This window comes from Lepidochelys kempii, chromosome 1, assembly GCF_965140265.1.
Source record: "Lepidochelys kempii isolate rLepKem1 chromosome 1, rLepKem1.hap2, whole genome shotgun sequence".
In the NCBI taxonomy this organism is placed as follows: Eukaryota; Metazoa; Chordata; order Testudines; family Cheloniidae; genus Lepidochelys; species Lepidochelys kempii.
Window position 1 is genome coordinate 216132616 of NC_133256.1, and position 23457 is coordinate 216156072.

At 51.8% G+C, this 23457-nt stretch overlaps 1 protein-coding gene and 1 long non-coding RNA gene across 7 annotated transcripts in view; one reads left to right on the top strand and one right to left on the bottom strand.

Annotated features, from left to right (window-relative positions):
* Positions 1-315: 315 nt before the first annotated feature.
* Positions 316-23457, bottom strand: part of LOC140898795 (alpha-2-macroglobulin-like protein 1) — a 35996-nt gene continuing 12854 nt past the window's right edge. Inside the window, exons 17-29 of one of the 6 annotated variants that reach the window (XM_073313222.1) lie at positions 22490-22666; positions 22264-22345; positions 21229-21385; positions 20817-20891; positions 20016-20178; positions 18988-19202; positions 18503-18718; positions 18253-18377; positions 17637-17727; positions 16694-16762; positions 16231-16333; positions 16048-16089; positions 316-467 (exon numbers count right to left, since the gene is read on the bottom strand). In XM_073313222.1, coding sequence (XP_073169323.1) covers positions 16049-16089; positions 16231-16333; positions 16694-16762; positions 17637-17727; positions 18253-18377; positions 18503-18718; positions 18988-19202; positions 20016-20178; positions 20817-20891; positions 21229-21385; positions 22264-22345; positions 22490-22666 — 1514 coding nt within the window. In that variant the 3' untranslated portion in view covers positions 316-467; position 16048. Of the gene's footprint in view, positions 468-5468; positions 5526-7827; positions 7971-14813; positions 15268-16047; positions 16090-16230; positions 16334-16693; positions 16763-17636; positions 17846-18252; positions 18378-18502; positions 18719-18987; positions 19203-20015; positions 20179-20816; positions 20892-21228; positions 21386-22263; positions 22346-22489; positions 22667-23457 lie in introns of those variants that run through there. The other 5 variants (XM_073313233.1, XM_073313242.1, XM_073313212.1 and 2 more) reach the window with 5 other exon arrangements.
* Positions 12441-14857, top strand: LOC140898969 (uncharacterized). The gene is made up of 3 exons (XR_012155172.1): positions 12441-12524; positions 13462-13503; positions 14775-14857. It is a non-coding gene; the product is annotated as an uncharacterized lncRNA (long non-coding RNA).

Sequence of the window (23457 nt, forward strand, 5' to 3'; positions counted from 1 at the left end):
TCAGGATGGGGATGGGGAGATAATAGGAGCCTATATAAGAAAAAGACCCCAAAATTGGGACTGTCCCTGTAAAATCGGGACATCTGGTCACCCTAGTAGGAGGTGTGACATTGGACTTCTGAATGGGTCCTTAATCTGGACCAGTAATGATACCTCCTATGTCCCGGGTTCTCCTGTCACACCAACTTTACCCTGCCGTAACTCCATTGGCTTGACTCCTGATTCACACCAGAGTAGGGGAGAGGTGAATCAGGCCCTATGTTTCTAGGTTATTTCACAGGCTATGTCAGCAAAAAGGATTTTTATGTACATCAATCTATAAAGCCCTCTATGGCGTGGTTTGGTCCCACAGGAGACATCATGGGAACAGCACTGCAGAACATCGACGGCCTCCTGCAGATGTCCGCTGGATGCAGAGAGCAGAACATATGGTGCGTTTCGCCCCCAATGTCTTCATCACACGGTACCTGGAGGAGACAGGCCAGAGATCAAACAGAAAGCTGCTGGCTTCCTGGAAAGCGGTGAGCGGATCTGAATTTAGGCTGTGGTGCTAGCTGTGAGAGGTTGCTGCGGGCTTGTCTACACCAGAAATTCTGCAGCGGTGCGTCTGTAGTGCTTCAGTGTAGATGCTACCTATGCTGCTGGGAGAGGCTCTCCCATTGGCAGAGGTAATCCACCTCCCCAAAAGGCGGCAGCTAGGCCAATGGACGAATTCTTCTGTCGACCTAGTGCTGTCTGCACAGGGGCCTTAGATTGGCTTAACTACGTTGATCAGAGGCATGGACTTTTCACACCTCAGAGCAACATAAACTGGGTCAAGCTACTAAGCTGATCACATGATGAAGCTGTAAGGAGAGTCCTGCTCCCGGATTCCTAGCTGGGTGAATCCAGCATAACTCTACTGATGTCACAAGAGTTACTCCAGATTGACGTTGGTGTAAATGAGTGCAGAATCCTCTTTTATCCCATATCTGTACAAGGGGGACAATAATGCTTGCATACCTCTGCCAATCCCTTTGGTGGAGCTGCTCAGGTGCAAAACTCTGAACATTATTATTATAAAGACTAACTGGGAGGGAGATCACTCTCCCAAAGAATGGGATGGCTGCAAAACATCTTCACTGTCTGGCTGGCTCTCCGGAGGATACCAGCGACAGCTCCGGTATAAGCACATTGATGGCTCATACAGCGCCTTCGGAGAAGGCCATGGTCCAGAGAACACCTGGTAAGCAGAGATCCCCAGAGCATGAGCTGAGAGCTGGCTGAGCTCAGGTCAGGCATGGCAAAGAGGAACAGATCTGGCCAGGGAAGCACTGCCCTAAGTATAGGGAACCTGAGAAGGTTCGGAGCATCTGATGCTACTCTGAACTGACACTGGGGCTGGGAAATCTGACTCGGGAGCTGATGTACTGATTTGGGGGGGTCTCCATGTTTGGGTGTCCAAAGTTGGGCATCCCAACATAAGATGCCACCTTTTGAAAATCTGACTGCAAAAGCTTTCTCCTCTCACAAGACTCCCATGGCTCTTTGGGTAAGTCTATGCTGCACACCGAGCCTGGATCTGTGGGACCCCAGCTTGCGGACTTGTTTTTTTCAAACTAAGTGTCCGTGCTGCATTGCACACCTGGGTTTGCAGGTAGGTCCCTCAGTCATGCTGACACATCCTTACTGCACTACATAGAGCTTCTGACTCAGGTCTGCAGCTGGGATTTCAGCCCTGCTGTCCCCACCCGCACTTGGGGAATGAGGTGAGAATAGCAGGGACCAGAGGGGAGAAACAACACTGAATTATCAGAAGCTCCAAAATGTCCTGGTGGGAGGGGGTGAGTCCGAGCTCAGGGCTGAAAACTTCAGATCTTTTTTATTTTGTGTGTTGCTTTTGTTTGCCCCCTCCTACTCTCCTAATACTACAGCGGGAGGCAGCCCATTTGTTTCACCCCACGCGCAAAATACAATGGGAGATACCATGATGTTTGTGTCCTTTTAGAAACCGTTCTTCTGGGACTAGCAACCCTCGTGTTCTCTGTCCCCCACCCATCTCTTCCCTGGCCTCAGGCTGACCGCTCTTGTCCTCAAGACATTTTGCCAAGCCCAGCACTCCATCCACATATGTAAGCAGTGTCAGGATGAGCTCCACCCTGACATCTGGTGGTGAGGTGTGGCAAATTGTGGAAAAGAACTTCAGGGGCCGATCTCATTTGCATAGGCACACCCACCACGCCTAGAATGAGGCCATAGCTGCCCAAATGGTCACTTTGGCTGCTGTGGGATCCCCAGTGTCTCTGTTATTGGGGCAGGAAGAATAAATTGTTATTACCCTGATTATGGGAACTGTGCTTGGAACTGTACGTGGCCTTTTGTTATGATGGAGGGATTCACCATCATCTAAGTAGCACTCGCTAGGCAAGGGACATGGGTTCCAAAACTCTGTGAATTGAGAGAGGTTGGGGACAAGTATTAATACTTGGTGGCATAGGCCCCTTGGTGAGAGCCTTACATGCTAATTGCACTTCCTCCTCTCTCCACTGTGGAATATCAGAGTTAATTTTGATTCCATTAGGAGTCTAGTTACAGGCTGCTGAGCTCACTTTGGGCTAATAGTGCACCAGCACTGAGGCTCCCTTACTACAAGCTGAATTCACTAAGGAGCTGAACTGACTAAGCGCTGAAATCACTGGGTGTTGTGTTAAGTAGTGGGGGAGCCTGAAGATATATTGTGGAGCAGTTCATAGGACGGCAGGAGCTGCTTGTGGGAGGTGGAGTGGAGCAGTTTGTGGACCGGCTGGTGGAGCAGCGGAGTGGAGCCGAGCGAAGCAGTTCGTGAGGTGGCTGGTGGAGCGAAGGCCTATGGAGCTGTGGGGCGGTCAGCTTCAGATCATGTAAGGTGCCCTTTACCTCTCCCCCCCCCATCTCCACCCAGGTTGGGAGGTAAAACTCTGCAGATAAACTTTCGAACTCTGGGGCTGCCGTGACCAGGGACAGAGACTTTTGGGTCATTGGACTTTTGGGACTTGGGTGATTTGGGGTTGCTGGACTCAAGAACCAAAGGGAAAGGGGCATGCCCCAATTTGCTTGGGGTGGGTTTTTTTGCTCATGGGTTGTGTTATGAATCCGGTTGGTGGTGTTTCCCCAACATAATGCCACATTGTTTCTCTCTGTTATTAAAAAGCTTTTTGCTACACTCAGACCATGTGCTTGCGAGAGGGGAAGTATTGCCTCTTGGAGGCGCCCAGCGGGGGTGGTATATATTTGTCCCAGGTCACTGGGTGGGGGCTCGAGCCTATTTTGCATTGTGTTATTGGAATGGATCCCCTAGATATTGAACCCGGCCCTTGTTGCTGCCAACTCTGACGGGCAGAAGGGTTACACATAGACGAGCAGAACATAAAGGATGCTGCCAGGGCCCTGACCTGGAGCCAGATGCCATCCGGCTGCTTCCAGATCATGGGGAAGCTCTTCAGCAACGGCTTGATGGTACAATGCACCCCCCGCTGCTTTCCAGACTCCCCAGTTTTGCCTCCCACTCTGTCCCCTGAGCTGTGTGTCAGGAGCAAAGCCCAGCTACACTGCTGGGGAAGCCATGTCACTGGACAGCCTGCCCTATGGAGCCAGGATCTCCCCTGATCCAGGGCTGTGCTTGGTCGGGGCCATATTTATCTGGGGTGGTGAATGTAGAGCTAGGCCAAAAATTTTGGCTGAAACTTTTTTGGTGAAAAATGCAAATTGAGCAGCACCGAAACAGTTTGCAAATTTGGGTCGGCCTTGCTGAATTGTTTTGGCCAAAAAAAAAGGTGATAAAACATTTTGATTTTTTGGGGGGGGGCTTCAAAACAACTTTTTGTTTCAAAGTTTCTTTCCATTTAATTTTTAAACCAATGCAAGCGTTACAGAGAGACTCAAAATCGGAACAAAACATTTTGTTCAAACCAAAAGGAAATATTTTTCCATGTTTCGATTTCCAAAAAAGTTTCATTTTCAGTTTAATGCGAAGTGATTCCCCCTCGCGCCCCCCCCCCCCCCCCGGCATGTTTTGGAATTGGCAGACAACCAAAAAACTCGATTATTTTCCCTGCTCTCTAACTGCGGCTGTGAAGATCCCCACTCCTCTGGGAAAGGGACAGCCCACAAGTGCCCTGAGCCAACCCCATCTCCAACCAATCCTACCTGCTACCCCTGCAGGAACCGCCCCTGCTGCCAGACTGTCCCATGACCCCTTAGCAAGCAGCCTGGTCTGCCTTCCCCAGTACCGAATGCTACTCAGAAGGCAGAGAGTGACAGAAAGGAAATGGGGAGGGGGCTGCATCACCAACATGTGGTGCATCTTGATCTAAATCCATGTTATATTCACATTTTGAATACTGCGTGCAGATGTGGTCACCCCATCTCAAAAAAGACATATTGGAAAAGGTTCAGAAAAGGGCAACAAAAATTATTAGGGGTATGGAACAGCTGCCATTTGAGGAGAGATTAATCAGACTGGGACTTTTCAGCTTGGAAAGGGGGCCTAAGATAGAGGTCTATAAAATCATGACTGGTGTAGAGAAAGTGAATAAGTGTTGTTTACTCCTTCTCATAACACAAGAACTAGGGGTCACCCAATGAAATTAATAGGCAGCAGGTTTAAAACAAACAGAAGTATTTCTTCACACAACACACAGTCAACCTGTGGAACTCCTTGCCAGAGGATGTTGTGAAGGCCAAGGCTATAACAGGTTCAAAAAAGATCTAGCTAAGTTCATGGAGGATAGGTCAATCGATGGCTATTAGCCAGGATGGGCAGGGATGGTGTCCCTAGCTTCTGTTTGCCAGAAGCTGGGAATCGGCGACTGGGCACACTGGGAGACAAAGTGGTCGGGGAAGGGAAATCGGCCCAGTGCTCTCTGGAAGAAGAGAGCAGTTTGTGCTAGGAAGGTGTGTGCTGTGAGGGGAAAGCTGCTTCATCAGAGGTGGAAGCTCCAACACCCTTCCCAGACCACCTCCTCCCAAGTAAATGGTACCATGGCTGTGGTAGGTGCAGCTGTGTTCCATTTAGGGAGGTGGCTTAGGGAGAGCTGGGCTGGGGAAGCAAAGACTGGAAACCTCCCGGTGCTCTGATCTCATTGTGTTTCCTTTCCTCTTCTCTAGCTGTTGGGGAATTATACGGTGCAGTGGAGGAAGGACTTGGGCTGAGGGCTGTCATCACCACAGCCCTCATTCGCTCTGGGCTGCTGCAGTCGGTGAGTATCAGCAGCAGGAACATGCTCTCTGAAAACAGTGTGCTCTGCATGTACTCTCCCTCATGGCAGCATGATCTGTGTGTGCTCCAGGTGCTCGCCGACTACACGCGGCCTATACACTCCGCATATCTGCGCACATTCTGTCGGCACTGCCCTCCGTTAGGTACCTCCATAATGTGTGTGTCTCCCTTGTTTGCATTCTAGGACCCAGTCTTGCAGAAAGCTCTGACGTGCAGAAAGGATCTAGTCAATGCTGATCCTGGAAGTTCCAGCCTCTACAGCCAGGCACGAGCAGCAAATGCCTTTGCTCTGGTTGGGGATGAGGTAATGAGGAAAGAAATAGTAAACGGATTGGATCAATCAGCCATCCTAGCAAGTATGACAATCCGCAGGTCAGGATGGAGACACTGACACAGCTGTGAGGGGAACCCAGGACAGGAATAGCAGGGGGGCTGCAGGGCAGGGACAAGAGGCATTGGCAGAGCTGGGTGAGGAGCCCAGCACTGGAATAGCAAGGGGGCTGCAGGACAAGACTGAGGGACATTGGGAGGGCCAGTAGCTGTTGGCCAAGCCCTCACTGAAGACACTATATACACTAGGTGTCTTTCCCATCCACTTCTCCTCAGATGGGCAAATGTATTGGACCCAGCAGCCCAAACCGAAGGAGGGATCCATGTACTGGTATCGGGCTCCATCCGCTGATGTGGAGCTGACATCTAGCATCCTCATGGTTCATTTTTTGAAGCCAAACTTGTCTTCTGCTGACATCAGAAAAGCATCCCAGATCGTGAGCTGGCTCACCAAGCAGCAGAACCCCTAAGGAGGCTTTGCCTCAACCCAGGTAACCTGCTGCTTCCCTCACAGGCAGAGAACCCACCTTGATCTGGGGGCTGTAAGAGGAATGGGCTGTAGGCCATAATGCTGTCCTGGGGGGGAACAAACCACCTAGCCTGGGAGGCTGTGTGGAGCTACCTGCATGTGGGGGCTGGGGGGGAAATCTTTCTCCAGCTCATGCTAGCTGTTCTAGGGGAAGCCTCAATCTCTTCCTACGTTGCCCCTCACTGTGGTGTGAGGGGTGGGGCAGGAGGAGGGATGGGAGTTCACAGACTCTGTGTTCCCCATCATATGTCTGTTCCCCAGGACACTGTGGTTGCCCTTGAAGCCTTAGCCTTGTATGCCCTCAAGACCTACAGCAAAGATGGTCCTGACCTCCCTGCTTCCATCTCCTCTGAGGGCTTCAGCCATGAGATCCAGGTGGACACCACCAACCGGCTTCTGCTGCAGACGGCACAGCTGCCAGCCATCCCCAGCAGCTACACGGTGCAGGCTCAGGGCCACGGGTGCCTGTTCCTCCAGGTCAGTCTGGGCAAGGGAGAGGGGTCCTCTCTGGGGGAAGACCCTATTGAGCCAGCCATGGGTGCAGGAAGGAGATGAGCATACTCCCTGGTATTCAGCCTGGACTGGAGAGCAAGCAGTTGGGAACTACCCTGCCCCAGGTCCCCAGGGCTGGGTGGATGGGGTAGCTGTGGGTTTAAGGGGTTTTTTTTTTGTTTCTCAGTCAGTGATGAGGGAGTCCCTCCCCACCAGACCAGAGGAGCTGCTGTCTTCCAGGAGGCCTGGTGGCCAATTGCCAGACACAGTGGGACAGTGCAGCCACCCAACCTACCCAGTCCTCAGTATGGTCCTTTCCCCCAGCTGTGTGAGACAGCAGAAGGCCTGGAGAGTGCAGTTTGCTCTGTGACATCTGCCCCTGCACTGGGGCTCTCTGTCCATGTCTGCCTCTCTCTGACAGACCACCCTGCGATACAACATCCCTCCTCCAAGGAGCGACCTCACCTTTGCGCTGTCTGTGAGGACGGAGTGCATCGGCCTGAATGCTGCCCACTTTCCTGTCACCATTCAAAGCCGGTAGGAGACCCACGGCTGCCACTCGCCATCCCTGTGCATGGGGGCTTCTGGCTCTGTTAGCCTCCAGCTCTGTAGCAATCTCCAGCCAGCCAGGGTCCCCCTTTCCCACTCCTCTTGAGAGGCCTAAGTGCTGCTGCGGACCCAGTCTTCCTAGGACAGGGTCCTCCCCCATCCTCCCAAGCACCAGGGATATTACTAGCCCTGCGGTGAGCGGTGCAGGCTGTGGCCCTGACCTGAGCAGTGCTGATCACCCCCAGCTCCCCATGAAGTGTTCAGCATCTTGCAGGATTAGGCCCTGAAACACTAATGTGGAGGGTCATGCACAATACACGGGCTGAACCAGCCCTGACACTCAGCTCAGACCTCCCCCGCCCCAGCAGTTTGTCACTCCAGCCTCCTCTGCCTTTCCCAGGCCTGGTTAGGGTCAGAATCGCTGGCATGCTAGCGAGAGGGTGAGATGTCCCTGCTGTGAATCTCCAGCCCCCACTGGAAGCAATAAATACCAGGAACTCCTGAGGAATTTGCTCTCTTGTAACTTTGGACACAGTTGGTAGGGGAGGTGCTATGGAGAGTAAATGGGGGGCACATATCCAGGGGTGTGTGTATTTATTACACTGCAGTTATGGAGAGGGAGAGGGATGCTGGCAGGAGAATGCCTATAGAGAGAAGCAGATCTCTCTGTCTGGCTCCCAACGGCCAAGCTGGAATCTGTCTGCTCCATGGATCACAGTCTCACAGGGTGATGTTCCTCTCTTCTATCCCTGGGCTCTTGCTGCAGCTACACTGGGAACCGTGTGTCCACCAACATGGTGCTGATCAAGGTGAAGATGCTGTCTGGCTACAGCCCTGTGACAAAGTCCTTGGAAGAGGTGAGCGTGCACACAGCCGCCTACAGCCCTCCATAAAGTCTGTGTGCCGGGAAAACTGGTTTGTAGCCCCGAGGAGGCTTATCCGCAAAGCAGTAAGAAGAAATGTATGTGTGCATTCCAGTGGGCAGAGAAATCCAGTTCTAGCTCTTCTCCTCCCAGGGGCCACAGCACCCACAGTCCATCCCAGGACTCTAGGAGTGGGGTTCTGGTCACCCAGGACAATCACCACCCACCCCTTCCCTTGAACGTATCACACTTGCCTGCATGCAGGCAAGACTCCCTGGAGACAGATGTTCCATGCTGGAGTCTTTGGGTTTGTTTTCTATTCTCAGTTAAAGAAAATGCCCGTGGTGAAGAAAATTGAAAGAGAAGTCGAGCAAGTCACCCTCTACCTGGATGAGGTGAGTTCAACTCAAACTTCCTTTTAGCTCTAAAATAAACTAGTCTCTAATTTCAAGCGCCCAGCCTGAGACACCTATAGCCTGGTTCGCAAGGATGTTGAGCACCAACAGCACCACTGATTTCACCTGGAGCAGTGAGTGCTTGGCACCTCTGAGAACAAGGCCCAACTAACCCAGTGCAGCTCCTTGTTCCCCTCTCGTGATTGGACCACGTGGAGAGTTAGTCTTTTGCTACCTTCGTGTTACCTGACCTGATCCTTTAGCTGAAGCAGTAGAGGCTCATGCTTTTAGATCCAGAGATGCCAGAGATTCAGTCCCCACAGACAATCCAACCAGGGTGTCATTGCCAACAAGAGGGGATACAATTTTAGACTTGGTTTTAGTAGGTGGTGAGGACATTGTAGAGGAAATAACCTTGGATCGAGTGATCATGAGTTGATTCAGTTTAAATTAAACGGAAGGGTAATCAATACCAGGTCATCCCGAGCTGTGGTTTTTTTATTTCAAAAGGGCAGCCCTTGGGAAATGAAGGGAGTTAGTTAAAGAAGTCAGCTGGACTGGCGAGCTCAAGGACTTAAATGCGGAAGAGGCTTGGAGTTTCTTCAAATCAACTATACAAAACCTATCTGACATTTTTGCATCCCAAGTAAGGGGAAGAAACTTGTAGGAAATGGCTCCAGACCCAGTTGGATGAATAACCACCTCACCAGGGTGATTAGGAGTAAGCAGAGAGCTTATAGGGAATGGAAAAAGGGGTTGACTAGCAAAGAAAGCTACAGCTTGGAAGATAGAAAATGTTGGCATAAAGTAAAAATTGCTAAAAGTCAAGCTCTTACCATGAAAAATTTAAAAAAACCCTCTTATTAATTTTGTTATATAAATAAAAAGAGAATAAGGAAGGATGAGGTTGGGCCACTATGCAGTGTGGATGGGAAGAATATTAAAGCTAATCTAGATGTGGCCCAAAAACTAGATGAATACTTTGCCTTGGTTTTCAGTAAGGATGATAATGTGGAACCTGGGCATGAAAGCAGGACAGTTGTTGGAAATGAGTGTCTAGAATTGAAAATGACCACATCTGAGGTGGAAAGAAAATTTAAAGAGCTTAATGTGCTCAAATCTGGGGGACTGGATAATATCCGTCCCAAAATACTGAAACTTACATCTGAGATTGCTAGGCTCATAGCAATGATTTTTAATAAATCCACCTATTTGGGAGTAGTCCCATATGACTGGAGAATAACTAACATCATACCTCTAGTTAAGAAAGGGAAGAAAAGTGATTTGGGCAATTACAGCCTGATCTCAGTAGTATGCAAGGTTTTAGAGCAAATTGTGAAGGCAAGAATAATTATATTCGTAGAGGTAAAGGGGATGCAATGCAACATGTGTGTACCAAAGGTAGGGCATCCCAGACTAGCCTGATTTCTTTCTTTGGAAAAGGAACTGGTATTTTAGATAAGGGAAGTGCGGTAGATCTAATATACTTGGACTGCAGTAAAGCATTTGACACAGTACCACATGGGAAGTTATTAGTTAAATTAGGGAAGACAGGGTCAGTTCAAAGAAAAGGAGTACTTGTGGCACCTTAGAGACTAACCAATTTATTTGAGCATGAGCTTTCGTGAGCTACAGCTCACTTCATCAGATGCATGCCGTGGAAACTGCAGCAGACTTTGTATATACACAGAGAACATGAAAAAATACCTCCTCCCACCCCATTGTCCAGCTGGTAATAGCTTATCTAAAGTGATCATCAGGTGGGCCATTTCCAGCACAAATCCAGGTTTTCTCACCCTCCACCCCCCCACACAAATTCACTCTCCTGCTGGTGATAGCCCATCCAAAGTGACAACTCTTTACACAATGTGCATGATAATAAAGTTGTCTGCTGCAGTTTCCACGGCATGCATCTGATGAAGTGAGCTGTAGCTCACGAAAGCTCATGCTCAAATAAATTGGTTAGTATCTTCTACATAGGGTCAGTACAAGCATTGTATGGTGGAAAAAGAACTGGCTAAAGAGGAGAAGGAAATGGTTGTGCTGAAAGGTGGATTATTGGACTCGAGCGAGGTTACTAGCAGAGCTCCTCAAGGATCAGTCTTGGGGCCAATCTTATGCAATATTTTTATTAATGACCTTAGCACAGAAAAGGAAATTTCCTGATGATACACAGTTAGGAGGCATCGTCAATAGAGAGGAGGATCGGAATATTACACAGGAACATGTGGATGACTTTGAAGACTGGAGTGGAATCCAGAAATGGAATAAAATTCAATAGTACAAAGTGCAAGGTCATGCACTTAGGTTCTAATAGTAAGAATTTCTGCTACAAGCTGGGGCCTCATCAGTTAAAAGGACAGAGAAAGAGGGAGACCTGGGTGTTAAGGCTGACCATAGGATGACTATGAGACACAAGTGTGATGTGGTTGAGAAAAGAGCAAATGCGATCCTTGAACGTATCAGGCGAGTCATTTCCAGTAGAGAGAGAAATATTAATGCCATTATTCAAGGCACTGGTAAGACCTCATCTGGAATACTGTACAATTTCTGGTTGTCCACGTTCAGGAAAGATGAATTTAAACTGAAACAGATGCAGACAAGCTGTTAGTATGATCAGGGGAACGAAGGGCCTATTTTATGAGAAGAGACTGGAAGGGCTTGGCTTATTCAATCTAGCAAAAAGAAGGGTGATTGTTCACTATAAATACATCGGGGAAATGACAGGGAGGGTGAAGAGCTACTTAAGCTAAAGGATAATGCTGGCACAAGAACAAATGAATGTAAATTAGCCATGAACAAATTCAGGGTGGAAATTAGAAGTTTTCTTACCATCAGACAGCTGAGGTTCTGGAACAACCACCCTGTGGGGGGAAACCACTGAATTTGTTTCAAGAGAGCTGGATGAATGTATGAGTGTGATTGTGTGACAGAGGTGCATGTGATGGTGGGAGCAGGGCTCAGCAGCCCCACGGCTCGCTTCTGGTTTATGTCCTGTGTTCCTAAAGCTCATGCTTCAGGGCTTCAGCCGACCACCTGCCAGGGCCAGGAAGGGATTTTTTCCCCCCAGTGTATTTTGGGAGTTTTTTGTTTTTAATCGCCTTCTTCTGAAGCAGCAGGGATGGCTGGGGCTGGAGATGGGACTGAGGGAGGGTGGGCCAGGGGCTCTGAGGTGGCACCGAGCATTTTCTCTCTCAGATGCTGGGCTGGCTGGGTCTTGCTCACAAGCTTAGGGTCTAACATCACCATGTCTGGGGTTGGAAAGAAATTTTCCGCCCTGTCAGACTGGCAGAGACCCTGGGTTTTTTCTCCTTTCTGTGCAGTGTGTGTGTGAGTCATATGCCAGGATCACCTGGGTATATCTCACTTAATTATTTCCCTGTCATTGCAGGGGCCTCAGTCACTGGTGCACCTTGGTCCCTCCTAGTCTCTGCCTGTGGCACATAATAGTGTAGTCTCCTGAGGACTGTAATACTCGGTGTCATTTTGGTTGGGTTTAGTGTGCGGGTGCTGGGTGGTGGTGATGAACTGTGATATACAGCAGGTCAGACTAGGTGATCGGGCAGGAAACATCCCTTCTGGCCTTAAACGCTGTCTCTCTCTGTCTTGGTTTTACACCAGTCCACAGTATGTGACATGCTGCCAGATCAGAATTCTCCACTCATCCACGCTGGTGCTAACATTCTGACTGCACATTGCACTGGTGGACACGACTGCACAAGGCGCATGGCAGGGGACGGTCAGGCCCCAGGTGTCTAAAGAGTGGCACAGATGGAGGCACCCACAGTTCAAGGTCACATTTGAGCATCAAGGTATAAAGAAAGGGAAAATCTCCCGTGGGCCTACAGCTGGGATCAGGGCTGACCGTGGTGTACAGTGAAAAGAGGACTCTCTAAATGGGACTAGGATGATAGTGCATTTCCATGGTGGGTGACCCCCCCTCCCTACAGAGGCTGGCTGTAGGCAAATATTATCACACAAGATCTTGGTTCTGGCTGTAATGTCTGCCTTTGCATCTCTGCTCTTTAGCTGACTCGGGACTCAGTACTTTACCCTTGTGGTGCAGCAAGAAATCCAAGTGAAGGACCTGAAGCCTGCCAACGCGAAGGACTCTGATTACTACATGCCGGGTGAGCTCAGAACTGCTGACCAGTGGCTATACTATTTCAGAAGTCTGGGGCCCGATCCTGCAAGGCGCTGGGCACTCACAGCACCCCTTGAAATCGATGCCTGTCATGGTAGCGCAGCACCTCTCAGGATGAGCAATTTGTAGCGGCAGCTCAGAACCTTAGATTCCTTCAAATCGAAGCTGATGGAGAGACCTGTCTGATAGCGAATATCTGGCCAATCCCTCCCTCGGCCCTGCGTCCTGCCCCCTGCTGTACACGTGCTAGCTGAGCTTGCTCTCCGGTGTCCTAGTGAGCAGTCTGTTCACTGCAGCGGAGCGAGCGCTAGGGTGAAGCAGACAGGGGCCGGGGGCAGAGATTTCCCTGCAGAGAGCCAGGGCTGTAGAACTTGCTCTTCAGGCAGATCCAGCTGACCCCGGAGCCTGCGAACTTTAGGGCATGCTGCAAGTGCCAGTGTTTTCATAATGGATGGACTGATGTCTCCTCTGGGAGCCTGGCCCTTCTGACAAAAGAAGAGGACAGAACCCAAAAGAGCTTTCCTTTTGTGTGAGGGAATGTAGACAGAGAGGCACAATGGTGGGTGGTTTAGGTAATAGGGAAAATAATATCCCGTCTGCCCTGGGATCTTCAAGAGGTGAGGAGCTAGAGACATGTCAAGGAGTGGTGTTGTTCTGGGCCAACTCTGAGGCTGCCAAGGATGTCACTGTTCTTGGAATGCACTGCTCCAAAAGCCAAGGCCCTGACCACTTGAGCTAAAGGAGAATCCCCCATAGCTGTTACCAGTGCAGGGCCTACGACACACAGATCAGCAATTCTGAGTCTAGCCAGTCTAGGGTATGCTCTCTCTTTACTATGAGCAAATGTGCTGGCATTGCATTCGGCTCTGCTTTCATGGTTTCTGACAAATGTGTTTCATGGTCAATTTCCCTGCCTCTTACAGAAGAAAATGCTGTGACAGACTATGGCGCCCCCTGCCTATGAGGTGAGTAGATGGTGCATCCTCTCATGCTTTGTGTGTGACTGTCTGGTGCACACTGGGAGGCCTGAAAGTTTCATTCAAGAAAAACACCAAGCTGGGACAAGCATGCTGAGGGTGGGAGGGGACTTGCATACAGCAGAACCTCGTTTATCTGATCTAATTGGGACCAGAGCCGGATCAGATCAACATAAATCCAGACAACTGCAGAATGGGAAAGCGCAATGCTGTGGCACCCTCTAGTGGCCACAGGAGAGATGGCCCCTTTCTGGACTTCAGTGCGCTGGTTGTCCGGTTAGCCTGGACAGATGGTTAATGGAGGGTCGGATAAATGGGGTTCGACTGTAGTTAAGGGGAATGCATCTGCCAGTATTTAAATTGGGGTGATGAGAGAATCTGTATTGCTGATCCCCCGAACCATCCAGTTACGCAGCTTGGGGCTGGCACGACACAAGGCTGCAGAGCCATCCTCCGGGGTCCCTGAGTGCTCAAGCCCTGCGGCGTCTGTTAGTCAGGCCAGTAGGAGTCATACACCTCCTGTTGTCATAAGAGTGGCTCTACTCTGTGGCTGAACAGAACGCAGTAGCAAGTTAACTGACTGGTTAGGGGCCCATGTCATTATTGCAAGGATTTTACTGAGCCCCAGAATGGATCCTGATCACTCTGTATTTAGACAGAGATCAACGTCTGTTTCAATAGAGCTACAGGCTCCTCCTCGTGAGGCAGGGCTGTGTATGAGCAGAGCACTAGACTTGGATTTTGGACATCTAGACTCTGTTCTTGGCTCTGCTGGATGACCCTGGACAAATAATTTGATCTGTGCACTTTCCTTTCCCCTTATCTGTACAAGGGGTATGGGAGTGGGAAGATACCTGTCTCCAAAGGGTGTGGTGATGCTCAGCTTATTCATATGTGCAAAGCACTTTAACATGAAAGATGCTAGGGGGGGAAATGTTATTGTAATGAACAGGCTGGTGTGCATCTGCAATACTACCTTCTGCTGGATGGAATCAGCACTACCCAAAACTTACTGTCACAGACCCTACACTGTCAGTGGAGTGAGATTCTCCTCTGGCTTTAGCTCAAGTGGCTGCGGCCTGGGATGTTGAAGCAGCAGGCAGGGATTGCTATCCTTGCTGTGAAGTTCCATGTGGCCAAAGTGTCCTAAATCTCCATCGGCTGCTTGTATTGTTTTTTCTCAGGGTTGTGTGTGTCTTTCTTTTCCCCTCCTCTCCTCAGTCATGGACACTTTAAGTCCTTTTCTTTCCTCTTCACAGGATTGGGACAGTCAGCTGCTGACAGCTTTCCAACAGGCCTTTGTCAATCGTGCCCCGCTGATGTCTGATACCATAGTGAGAGATTATGGGTGACGGGACTAATCAATTGCCAGAACCAGGGAACTCACATCTGCTGGTGATGCACCAACATCATCCCTGCGGGATCCCATCATTCTGCAGTGACCATCAAACCAACCTTGCATGCAATTGTTTTAATTCTTTTCCTGGGGCAAGTCCCCAGATTAAATTGACTTGAAGCCAAAGACACCCTCCCCCTGGAAAGGAAAGTCAGACAGGGACTGTGAGCAGGGAAGGAAGCCCTAATCCAGTCTCCCCAGCCAGAAGCTCCTCCGTGAATCCCTCACAGGTTCCCCACACTGTAGCACAGCCATTGCCTTCCCCACTTCCCAGCAGGAGGCTGCAGGAATCTCACTGAGCTGTGGTGGGAGTCACTGCTGGATGCCTTGCTTCCATCCAGCCTCCTCCCCCTGTGCTGAAAGACAGGGCAGAGCCATTACCCAGCAGACAGGGGGCAGCAGTTCACCCCAAACACTTGGCGATTCTGTCCCCCTTGGTATCATCTGGGAAAGCAGCTGGGCTGCTGTGTTAGAGCCAGGAGGGACAGGCAGGACGGGTGTGATCCAGCCCAACCACTCCCCTTGGCCTCAGTGGGCTTTGGGGCAGGCCCTGCCTTGGCCAGCAGTAGGTGGGCTCCTGAGCTCCTTGGTCAGAGTTCTGTCTTAGATCCAGCCCCAGTGAAGTGCTTCCTGGAGTGAGGCTCCATTTTATTCCTTCAGAGGCAGCTTGCACAGAGCCAGCTACAGCTGCCTGGCATGTGCACTGCTTGCAGGAACCACCAGGAGGCGGGGACAAATACCTCAGCCCCACTCCAAAGGCCGGATCCCTCCTTCTCCCCCTAGACAAGGTGGCACCATCCCAGCTGCTGCTCCCTATTTGCCCCATGACAAGCAGGGCTCCTGCCTCCCCACAACTCCTCCCTCCCACCACAAGGGTTTCAACTCCAAGCACAACAGAGAGGTTCTTCCAACCCTCACTCAGCCCCTCTTCCCCAGTCCCCTGCAGTGGCTTCCTCACTGTGTCCTGACCAGTGCTCCCCACTACCTAGCAGCCACCCCACTGTCTCCTGGGGCATCTCCTGCCCTCTGGATTCCCATCATAGCCCACCCCAGACATCCACTCTCACCCACCCCGCCCCAGCTGTCAGCTCCCGAGCGACTGGTTAGCCTCACTGTGGGCCAGAGCTCACACCTACCTCAGCTGCAGACAGCATTATAGTCAGCCAGGGCTCGCTCCTCTGCAATGGGAAACAAGAAAGCCAGAATTACACCCAGGGGAGAGGGTGCAGAGTCTCACACCAGCTCCCTTCAGCCACAGCCTGGAGGCCAGGAAGAGCCTCAGCTCCCTGCCTGGATACACAGCAGCCACCACCACCCACCTGGCTGGTAGTAGTCATAGACTTTGATGTTGGCTGGTTTCAGGCCCTTCACCTCGATCTCTTGTTCCAATTGAAGGACGAAGGTCTGTGACTCATCGCTCAGCTTGTGGAGGTAGGAGGGAGACCAGCAGGGAAAGGGAGGGATAGAGAGAAAGAAGTTACACAGCTGCTTTGGTCAGGGCTTGACATGACTTTCTCCACTTGCAGCGCTCCAGGCTGTTAGAGAGTCAGGACTTTAGAAAAGGAGCAGCTACTAGGATTGGCAAACACCCGACAGAGTGACAGGGCTATACAAGCTTCCCCACTGCACAGCTCTCCCAATGCCCCTCAGTCCTGCCCTGCAGCCCCCCTGCTATTCCAGTCCTGGGCTCCCCACACAGCTCTGCCAATGCCCCTCAGTCCTGCCCTGCAGCTCAGCTACCCCCACTTCTTGTCCAAACCAAAAGCTCTTGCTCAAATTTACCTTCTCTAGATAAATGAAGATTGCATCAATTTTCACCTCCGTTTTCCTAACGAGGGGTCTCTGCTGCAGCTGAGACAGGAGATAAGAGAATTTCTGAGCTCCTCTTCCTCACCGCAGGGAAGAGAGTGTGACCGGGTCTATAGGTTCGGAGGAATGGTGTGAGAAGTGCCCTGCCCCTGCCCTTATGTCAGGTTTCATTTCCTCAGACGTCCCCTCGTGGAGAGTTTATTCATAGATTCCGAGGCCGGAAGGTACCACTGTGACCTCAACACAGACCATAGAACATCCCCAAAATAATTCCTAGAGCAGATCTTGATTTAAACATGGTCAGTGATTGAGACCCCATCATGACTGCCAGTAACTTGTTCCAGTGGTTCATTATTGTTACTGTTAAAAATGTGTGCTTTATTCATGATAATTCTTGCAGGCCTAGGGAAGAGCAGGGTCCTGCCTGGATGCTTTCCAAATGAGCTGGGACAATCTCCCCATCCCAGCAGCGAAGGGCATGGATATGCTGTACGTGACTGACCCCGTCTTGGGTGTCAGTCTGTAAATCCTCCCAGCAGCAGCTGGAGCAGTTCTGGGTCTGCCTGCTGGACTTGAGCTCTGATTCACAATCAGGCCAGCTACTGTTTGGTCTGACTCCTCGCCCAGCTCATGAATGCTAGTACTGCTCCAGACACAGGGGAGGGGAGGCTCTAGATTCCCGGATGCTAGGCAGCCTGGGAGTAGTGTGTAGAGAGAGATCAGTGGTGGCCCAAGGTGGTTCAAAGGCTCCAAGTCTTACAGGGGGTTGCAGGGGCAGCTGAGTGAGGGTCCTCACAGCTGTCTAAGAGCCTCTGTCTGTGGAAGCTCCCTCCCCTCTCAGCAAGGACAGATCCCACCAGTGATTCACCACCTCACCCTTTGCCATGGCCCCCATTCTGATGCCAAGATTCCTTACCGATGTGTGGGAGCCTGAAGCCAGACTGAATCCAGACAGCAGGGAGACCTCCAGAATCACCATGTTGGAAGTGACTCTGCTCCCGATGTAGCTGGGAGTAGGCAGATGGTCAGACTGTGAGCCGGGGCTAAATGAGGCTGTAACATTTCCTCCCCATCAGTCCTCACCAGCACTAGCCCTCCTGTGCACAGGGACTGGTGCCCAGCGTCCTGGCAGGGAGATGAGGTCTTGGCATTCGAAGATCTGGGGGCTAATGGGATCACGCTGCTCTGAGCTGCCCCAGCCTCTTGAGTATCCCTCAGAGATTCCCTTTTCTGTACCTATCAGGCTCCTCCCCCAGCTGGATAAAGCTACAGGACCCTCACACTGTCCCACCCCATTGCCAGGCACCTGGTCCTGACCTTCCTCCCCATCCCTCCCTGCTGTCCTTTCCCCACACGGATGAGCACCCCAGCCCTTTGGCTTGCCTTGTTCCCAGCTGCCAAAGCTCTCTGTATCACCCCTGCCCCCCCAGGTGGCCTGAACCCCTGCCCAGCTCTGACACTCCCTGCTCTGCTCCAGACAGGGGCTGTGTCCCAGGTGAGTGATGTATACATGGGGGGAATCGCAGGGTCACCTGACGTGGATGCGGACGGTGAGGAAGCGCGCATTGCCCTGGGCGCAGTCCATCAGCTGCGTGGTGACGCGCAGAGAGAATGTCATGGAGACCCGTGGAGGAGGCTCGTTGTATCTCAGCACCGTCTGCAGAGGAGTGAGAGAAGGGGAAGTGACAGATCCGAAATTCCATGCAGAGGGAAGCGGCAGAATTCCCACACTCCACCAGTAACACTTCCCCCTTGTCTCAGACACACTTCCCCGTGACTCACCTGGGCATAGACGCAGCTGCTGCCCTGGGCCTGCACTGAGAACTCCCCGGGGATTTCCGTCAGCAGCGCGTGCTGCAGTAGCAGCCGGTTCTTGTGGGTGACCTGGAACTTCCTCTCAAAGCTCCTCTGAGACTTCACCGTCACTGTCACCTGTGCCAATGTGCTGAACGTCCGGGCTGCGTACTTAGCCAGGGCCTGCAGTGCGACCACCGTGTCCTGGCGAGGGAGAGACAGCTACCTCACTGTTTGTGTCAAACCCTGTGGGCACAGGGAGGGTTCTGTGCACCTGGGGAATCCCCCCCCTCCAGCCCCCAAGTGCAGTGGGATCTGCACCCCTGGGTACGAGCGCTAGGCTTCTCCTCCCTCTGCCTGAGTACAGGAGCGCTCCCCAAAGGATTCTCTGTTCCTGAGTGCAGCAGGGGCCACAGCCTGCCCAATGCCCGGGAGGGAGGGGGGCTCTGTCTCTGATGGGAGCCAGTCATCACCTGTGTGGAAGCAAACCCTCCGCGGGCGTTCTGCTGCCGGGCCAGCCAGGCCACGATGCCGGCAGCAGTGGCCATGTCCCTCGCGTTTATGCGTGGTTTGGAGAGGTAAGCCAGGAGCACGTAGGCTGTCAGCTCAACATCCACTGACTGAGTCCTAGGCCAGAAATCTGTGGCAGCTGGGGAGCTGGGCTTGGGGCTCCAGTGGATTTGGCCTCCTAGGGAAGGAAAAAATAACACACGAGTTACATGGGGGAAAACACATCTCCAGAGATGGGGAAAGCCATAAAGGAATCATCCCAGTAGTCCGCAAGGGCCCAACCCAGGATTGCTCCCTACAGTTTTTGCTCTGGGGATTTGTCCAGTCCTAGATCTCAGTGTTCCACTCCTTCCCTTGAAGAAAGTTGCTCATTCTCACAGACTCCTCTGAGTTAGGAAGTGTTTCCTGAATGTCCAACCTGGAATGCCCCCCGTTGCTCTATGGCAGCCCGTGAGATCCACCCCCACAATCCGCTTCCTCTTCTTTCTTCATGATCACACCCTTCACGTACGGTAGCCTGTTACCATATTCACTGTGACTGGATAGCCAGCCAGCAGGAGACCAGCTCCTGGAAGTGCTCCAATGGCCCTAAATATCCTACAAAATCAGAGCGTTTGTAATCGGGGGGTGGGGGGGTTCAAAAGCACTCGGCCCTGGCTTACCTCTGCTCCCATTGAAGTCGGTGAGAGTTTTGCCATTTGCGTGTGCATGTTAGGTTTTAGTGCTGAGTATGTCTGACCAGGTCTAACTCCTTGATCCTGCAGTGCAGTTACTGCCCCTGTATAAAGGCCATGAAAGCAGCCTTCTAAGTCCCTGTTCAGTCCCTCACAAAGCAGCCTGCCTGGCTTTACAGACTTCAAACCCCACAGAGCTTGACCAGAGCTGCTGCTGCTGAATGACCACACCGTGCTGGGCAGGTGTATGCTGCTTTTGCTCCCAGCAAATCAGACAACAATCCCTGCCCTAAAGAGCTGCCAGTTGAACCCAGTACCTGATTTGATGGCCTGTTCATCCAGCTTGTACAGCAGCTCCTGGGTCACCTCATAGTCCCCAGCCAGGGCGAAGGCGTAGGCCAACACAGCTTCCGTGTAAACATTGGTGACATTGTGAACGGCGTGAATGAGGCAACGTAAGGCCGCCTGCACCATGCTGCCCTGTGCGTGAGAAGTTGCCCACACAGAGGTCACATCTCAGACAGCTGGTATGCCTTTATCTGCAGGCTAGCTAGGGCCATGTATGAATGTGAGGACAATTGCACCAACTTCAGTGGGCTTACACCTGGGATGAATGAGACCCCTTGAGACTGCACTGACAGAGTAACACTATGAGCCAGACTCTGATCCCTGGGAAACGGGTGTAACTCCACGAATGCCAGTAGAGTTACTCCAGATACACTTGTGTAACAGAGCAGAATCTGCCCCACTGACCGGACTTTAACTCTACACTGCAACAGCTCTACAAGGCGCCTGCCCTGGAGATGCACAGGGATGCCTGTGTTACTAGCCCCCACTGCTCTGTCATGCCATGCCAATTATGCTGCGTGTGAGCTTCCTCCAGGCAGTGCCTTATCAACACCTGGCCTGGCAGATGCCAGCAGGGGAACACCCTCAGAGCCCTGCCCTCTTGGTGCCCAGCCACAGAAACGGTTGCAGCAGTGCGAGCTTCTCTAAAGCAGTGCCCCGCCAGTGCCCGCCCAGAGGGAGTCCAGCCTGCTCAGCTTCCTCACAGCAGCGCCCAGCTGGGGCCCTAGAGGAGGAAAGTGAGAGATGGGGGATGAGGCTGACGGGCTCACCTTGAGTGGCTGCCCCAGCTCCAGCAGTGCTGCAGTGATGTAGGCCCCCAGAGAGATCTCATCATTCACACCGCCCTGCGGGAAGTACCAGCACACAGAGAGATGGGAGAGTGGACACACAGCACAGTTAGCAATCAGATGTCATTCTAATGGCGTGCCCAGGGGCTTAGCCAAAACCCATTTTCCTATTTAAAGGGGTTTCTAGGGTTGGGGAGGTGACTCCTTGGGGTGTGTTCCCTGTAAGAATCCTAAGGGATCTACCCCAGACTCTGTTCACTATAGTGCTGGTGAGAGGAATCCCAGGGCTGATCTCCCAGGATTCTCCTTGGCCCCCATACTCCTTTGCTGTCACAGCATCTGCCCATGTGTGCTCAGTTCCCCAGCTCTCCTGTCTGGCTTGGCTGCTATTTACCTTCATGGAAGAGTGGAAGAACCTCCCTTTGTTGGTAAAGCAGCCGCTGGGGAGCTGGTGAAGCTCCAGCCATTTCAGGGCATCTTGAATGTTCTTGTCATCTATGAAGATGGATTTTTTGGCTTGTCCAAAACTCTTAACCACAAATGCCGTCAGCCTAGGAAGGTGAGGATGGGGGGGCATGGGGAGAGACAGACAGACACACAGATGCAAATGCTTAAATTCCTCCCCAGCAGAATTTAACTCAGCACCATTATACCAAGAATGACTTTGGCCCATCTGATTCATACAGTATTGAAAGTGAGAGGTAGAAGTTCCCCATTTGGGCCTATCCAGCCCTTCTCTGTAGGACCAACTCAGCATGGCCTCCCTATAGCACATGTTCTAGGACTTTGTCCAGTCTAGTTGGAAAAGTCCGATGTGATGGGGCCCTTGCTTTCCTCTCCTGGGAATCAGTTCCCCCCTCTCACTACCAGGAAGAGTTCCTAATCTTCAATCTATATTCCCCCTTTCTTAATTCCATCCCATGATCCCCAGGTAGCCTGTCATGCCTCCAACCACTAATCCCTCTCTCTCCTTCTTGTTTATGTCTTGCAGATACCTGTGGGCAGTTGTCTAAGGGGGCTGGGGGCGGGGGGTGATTATGGCATCACAGAGCCAAGCCAGGCAGATTCAGCAATTTCCATTTCTCCTCCACCCACCTGATCAGTCTGGTTTCTCTTCTCTGAGCTCTCTAAGTCAGTCAATGACTTCCAGCCCCTGGGATGCCCAGAGCTATAGAGAGGGGCATTAGCTTTCCCTACGCCCGCCCTGCTCCATGGGGCGATGCCTTTGTGTGTGCCACCCAAAACCACACTGCCCATCTAGCAGCCATATCACATTGCCAACTCCTATCTAATCTGCTCTCACTAGGTCTTTCTCAGCGTCACTGCTCCCAGTGAAGGCATGTGTGTATCAGAGGATCTTTCCCCAGTGGTAGTAGCTCGCATCTGTTCAGGCTGAGCATCGGAAGCAAGGGAAGGCACCAGCTCTTACCACGTGTTCCCCTCTCTATCGTGCTCCCCGAAGGCGCTGTATGCACCATGGCTGTGCTTGTATAGGAGCTGCCTCTGGTACCCTGGGGAGAGGGGAAAGAAAACTCATATACTGCACAGCTGTGCCAGGGTGAAGGCCGGTAGTTCCAGGGTAGGTGCAGGAGAGGGGCTATTGGCGTGGCCGGTGCCAGATTGGACACTATTGGAGCTGGGCTCAGGATACTTGCCGCTGCGCAGGAATCCCGTCGCCCTCTCCCTGATCTCCGGGGTCAGCTGCCCCGTCTTCTCCAGATACTGCAGCACGTAGATGATGGGGGCGAACAGCACCATGTTCTGCTCCCCGCAGCCACTGGGCATCTGCACCAGCCGGTCCAGGTTCTGCAGTGCTGTCCCCATGATGTCCCCTGCCGGGGGGGAGGCAAAAAAAGAGCCTTCAGTGCAATCTTAAATGCTTTCTTGCAGCTGATCATTCAAAACGACCTGGGGTGCCCAGTCCGGGTCTGACAGCTCAATCTTTAATTACCAGGATGAGCGCTATGGCTGCGGGGATGCAGGAGGGGGACTCAGTCACGGGACGTTATGGGTGTTTGGCAAATGCCTAACCTGGGGAGAACAACACAGGTTGGATAGAGTGCGAACCGACTGAAAACCTTTGCCTCAATCCTCCAGTTAAAAAAGCTGAGCTGAACGCTAATGACAATGAGCCCTGCTTGTAAAAGGACACCAGTGGGGCTGTTTCTCTGGCTGTGCTGACAGGTGACCATGTTACACAGGGAGAGTAACCCAGAGGCATTCTTGCAGGGCCTGAGATTTTCCTGGCCTTTGAGGCAAGCAGATAGTGTTAGTAGGTCAGTGGCAGCTCGGGTGTCATTCTGTTTCATCACTGCAGTTGCCTCAATCTTATCTGGCCAGCTCAGAAGACTGAAATCCAAACAGGACGGGAGCTGTTCTTACCTCACGGGAAGTGAAAAATGCTGTAAATATGAGGGGGAAAAGCCTTGTTCTCTGTAATATCTCAGGGGCTTTCTGAAGTTAAGTCTCTTCTAGTGCAGTCAGGAGCCCGGGCCATGACTGCCTGGTCCAGGCCAGGCCCTGTAGTAGTCCTGCTACACTAGGCAGCATAGTCTATGAATGAATCCACAAGTCAGAGCCAGAGAGAACCTTTAGGGTCTGGCTGCGTCCAGCAGCCTCAGTA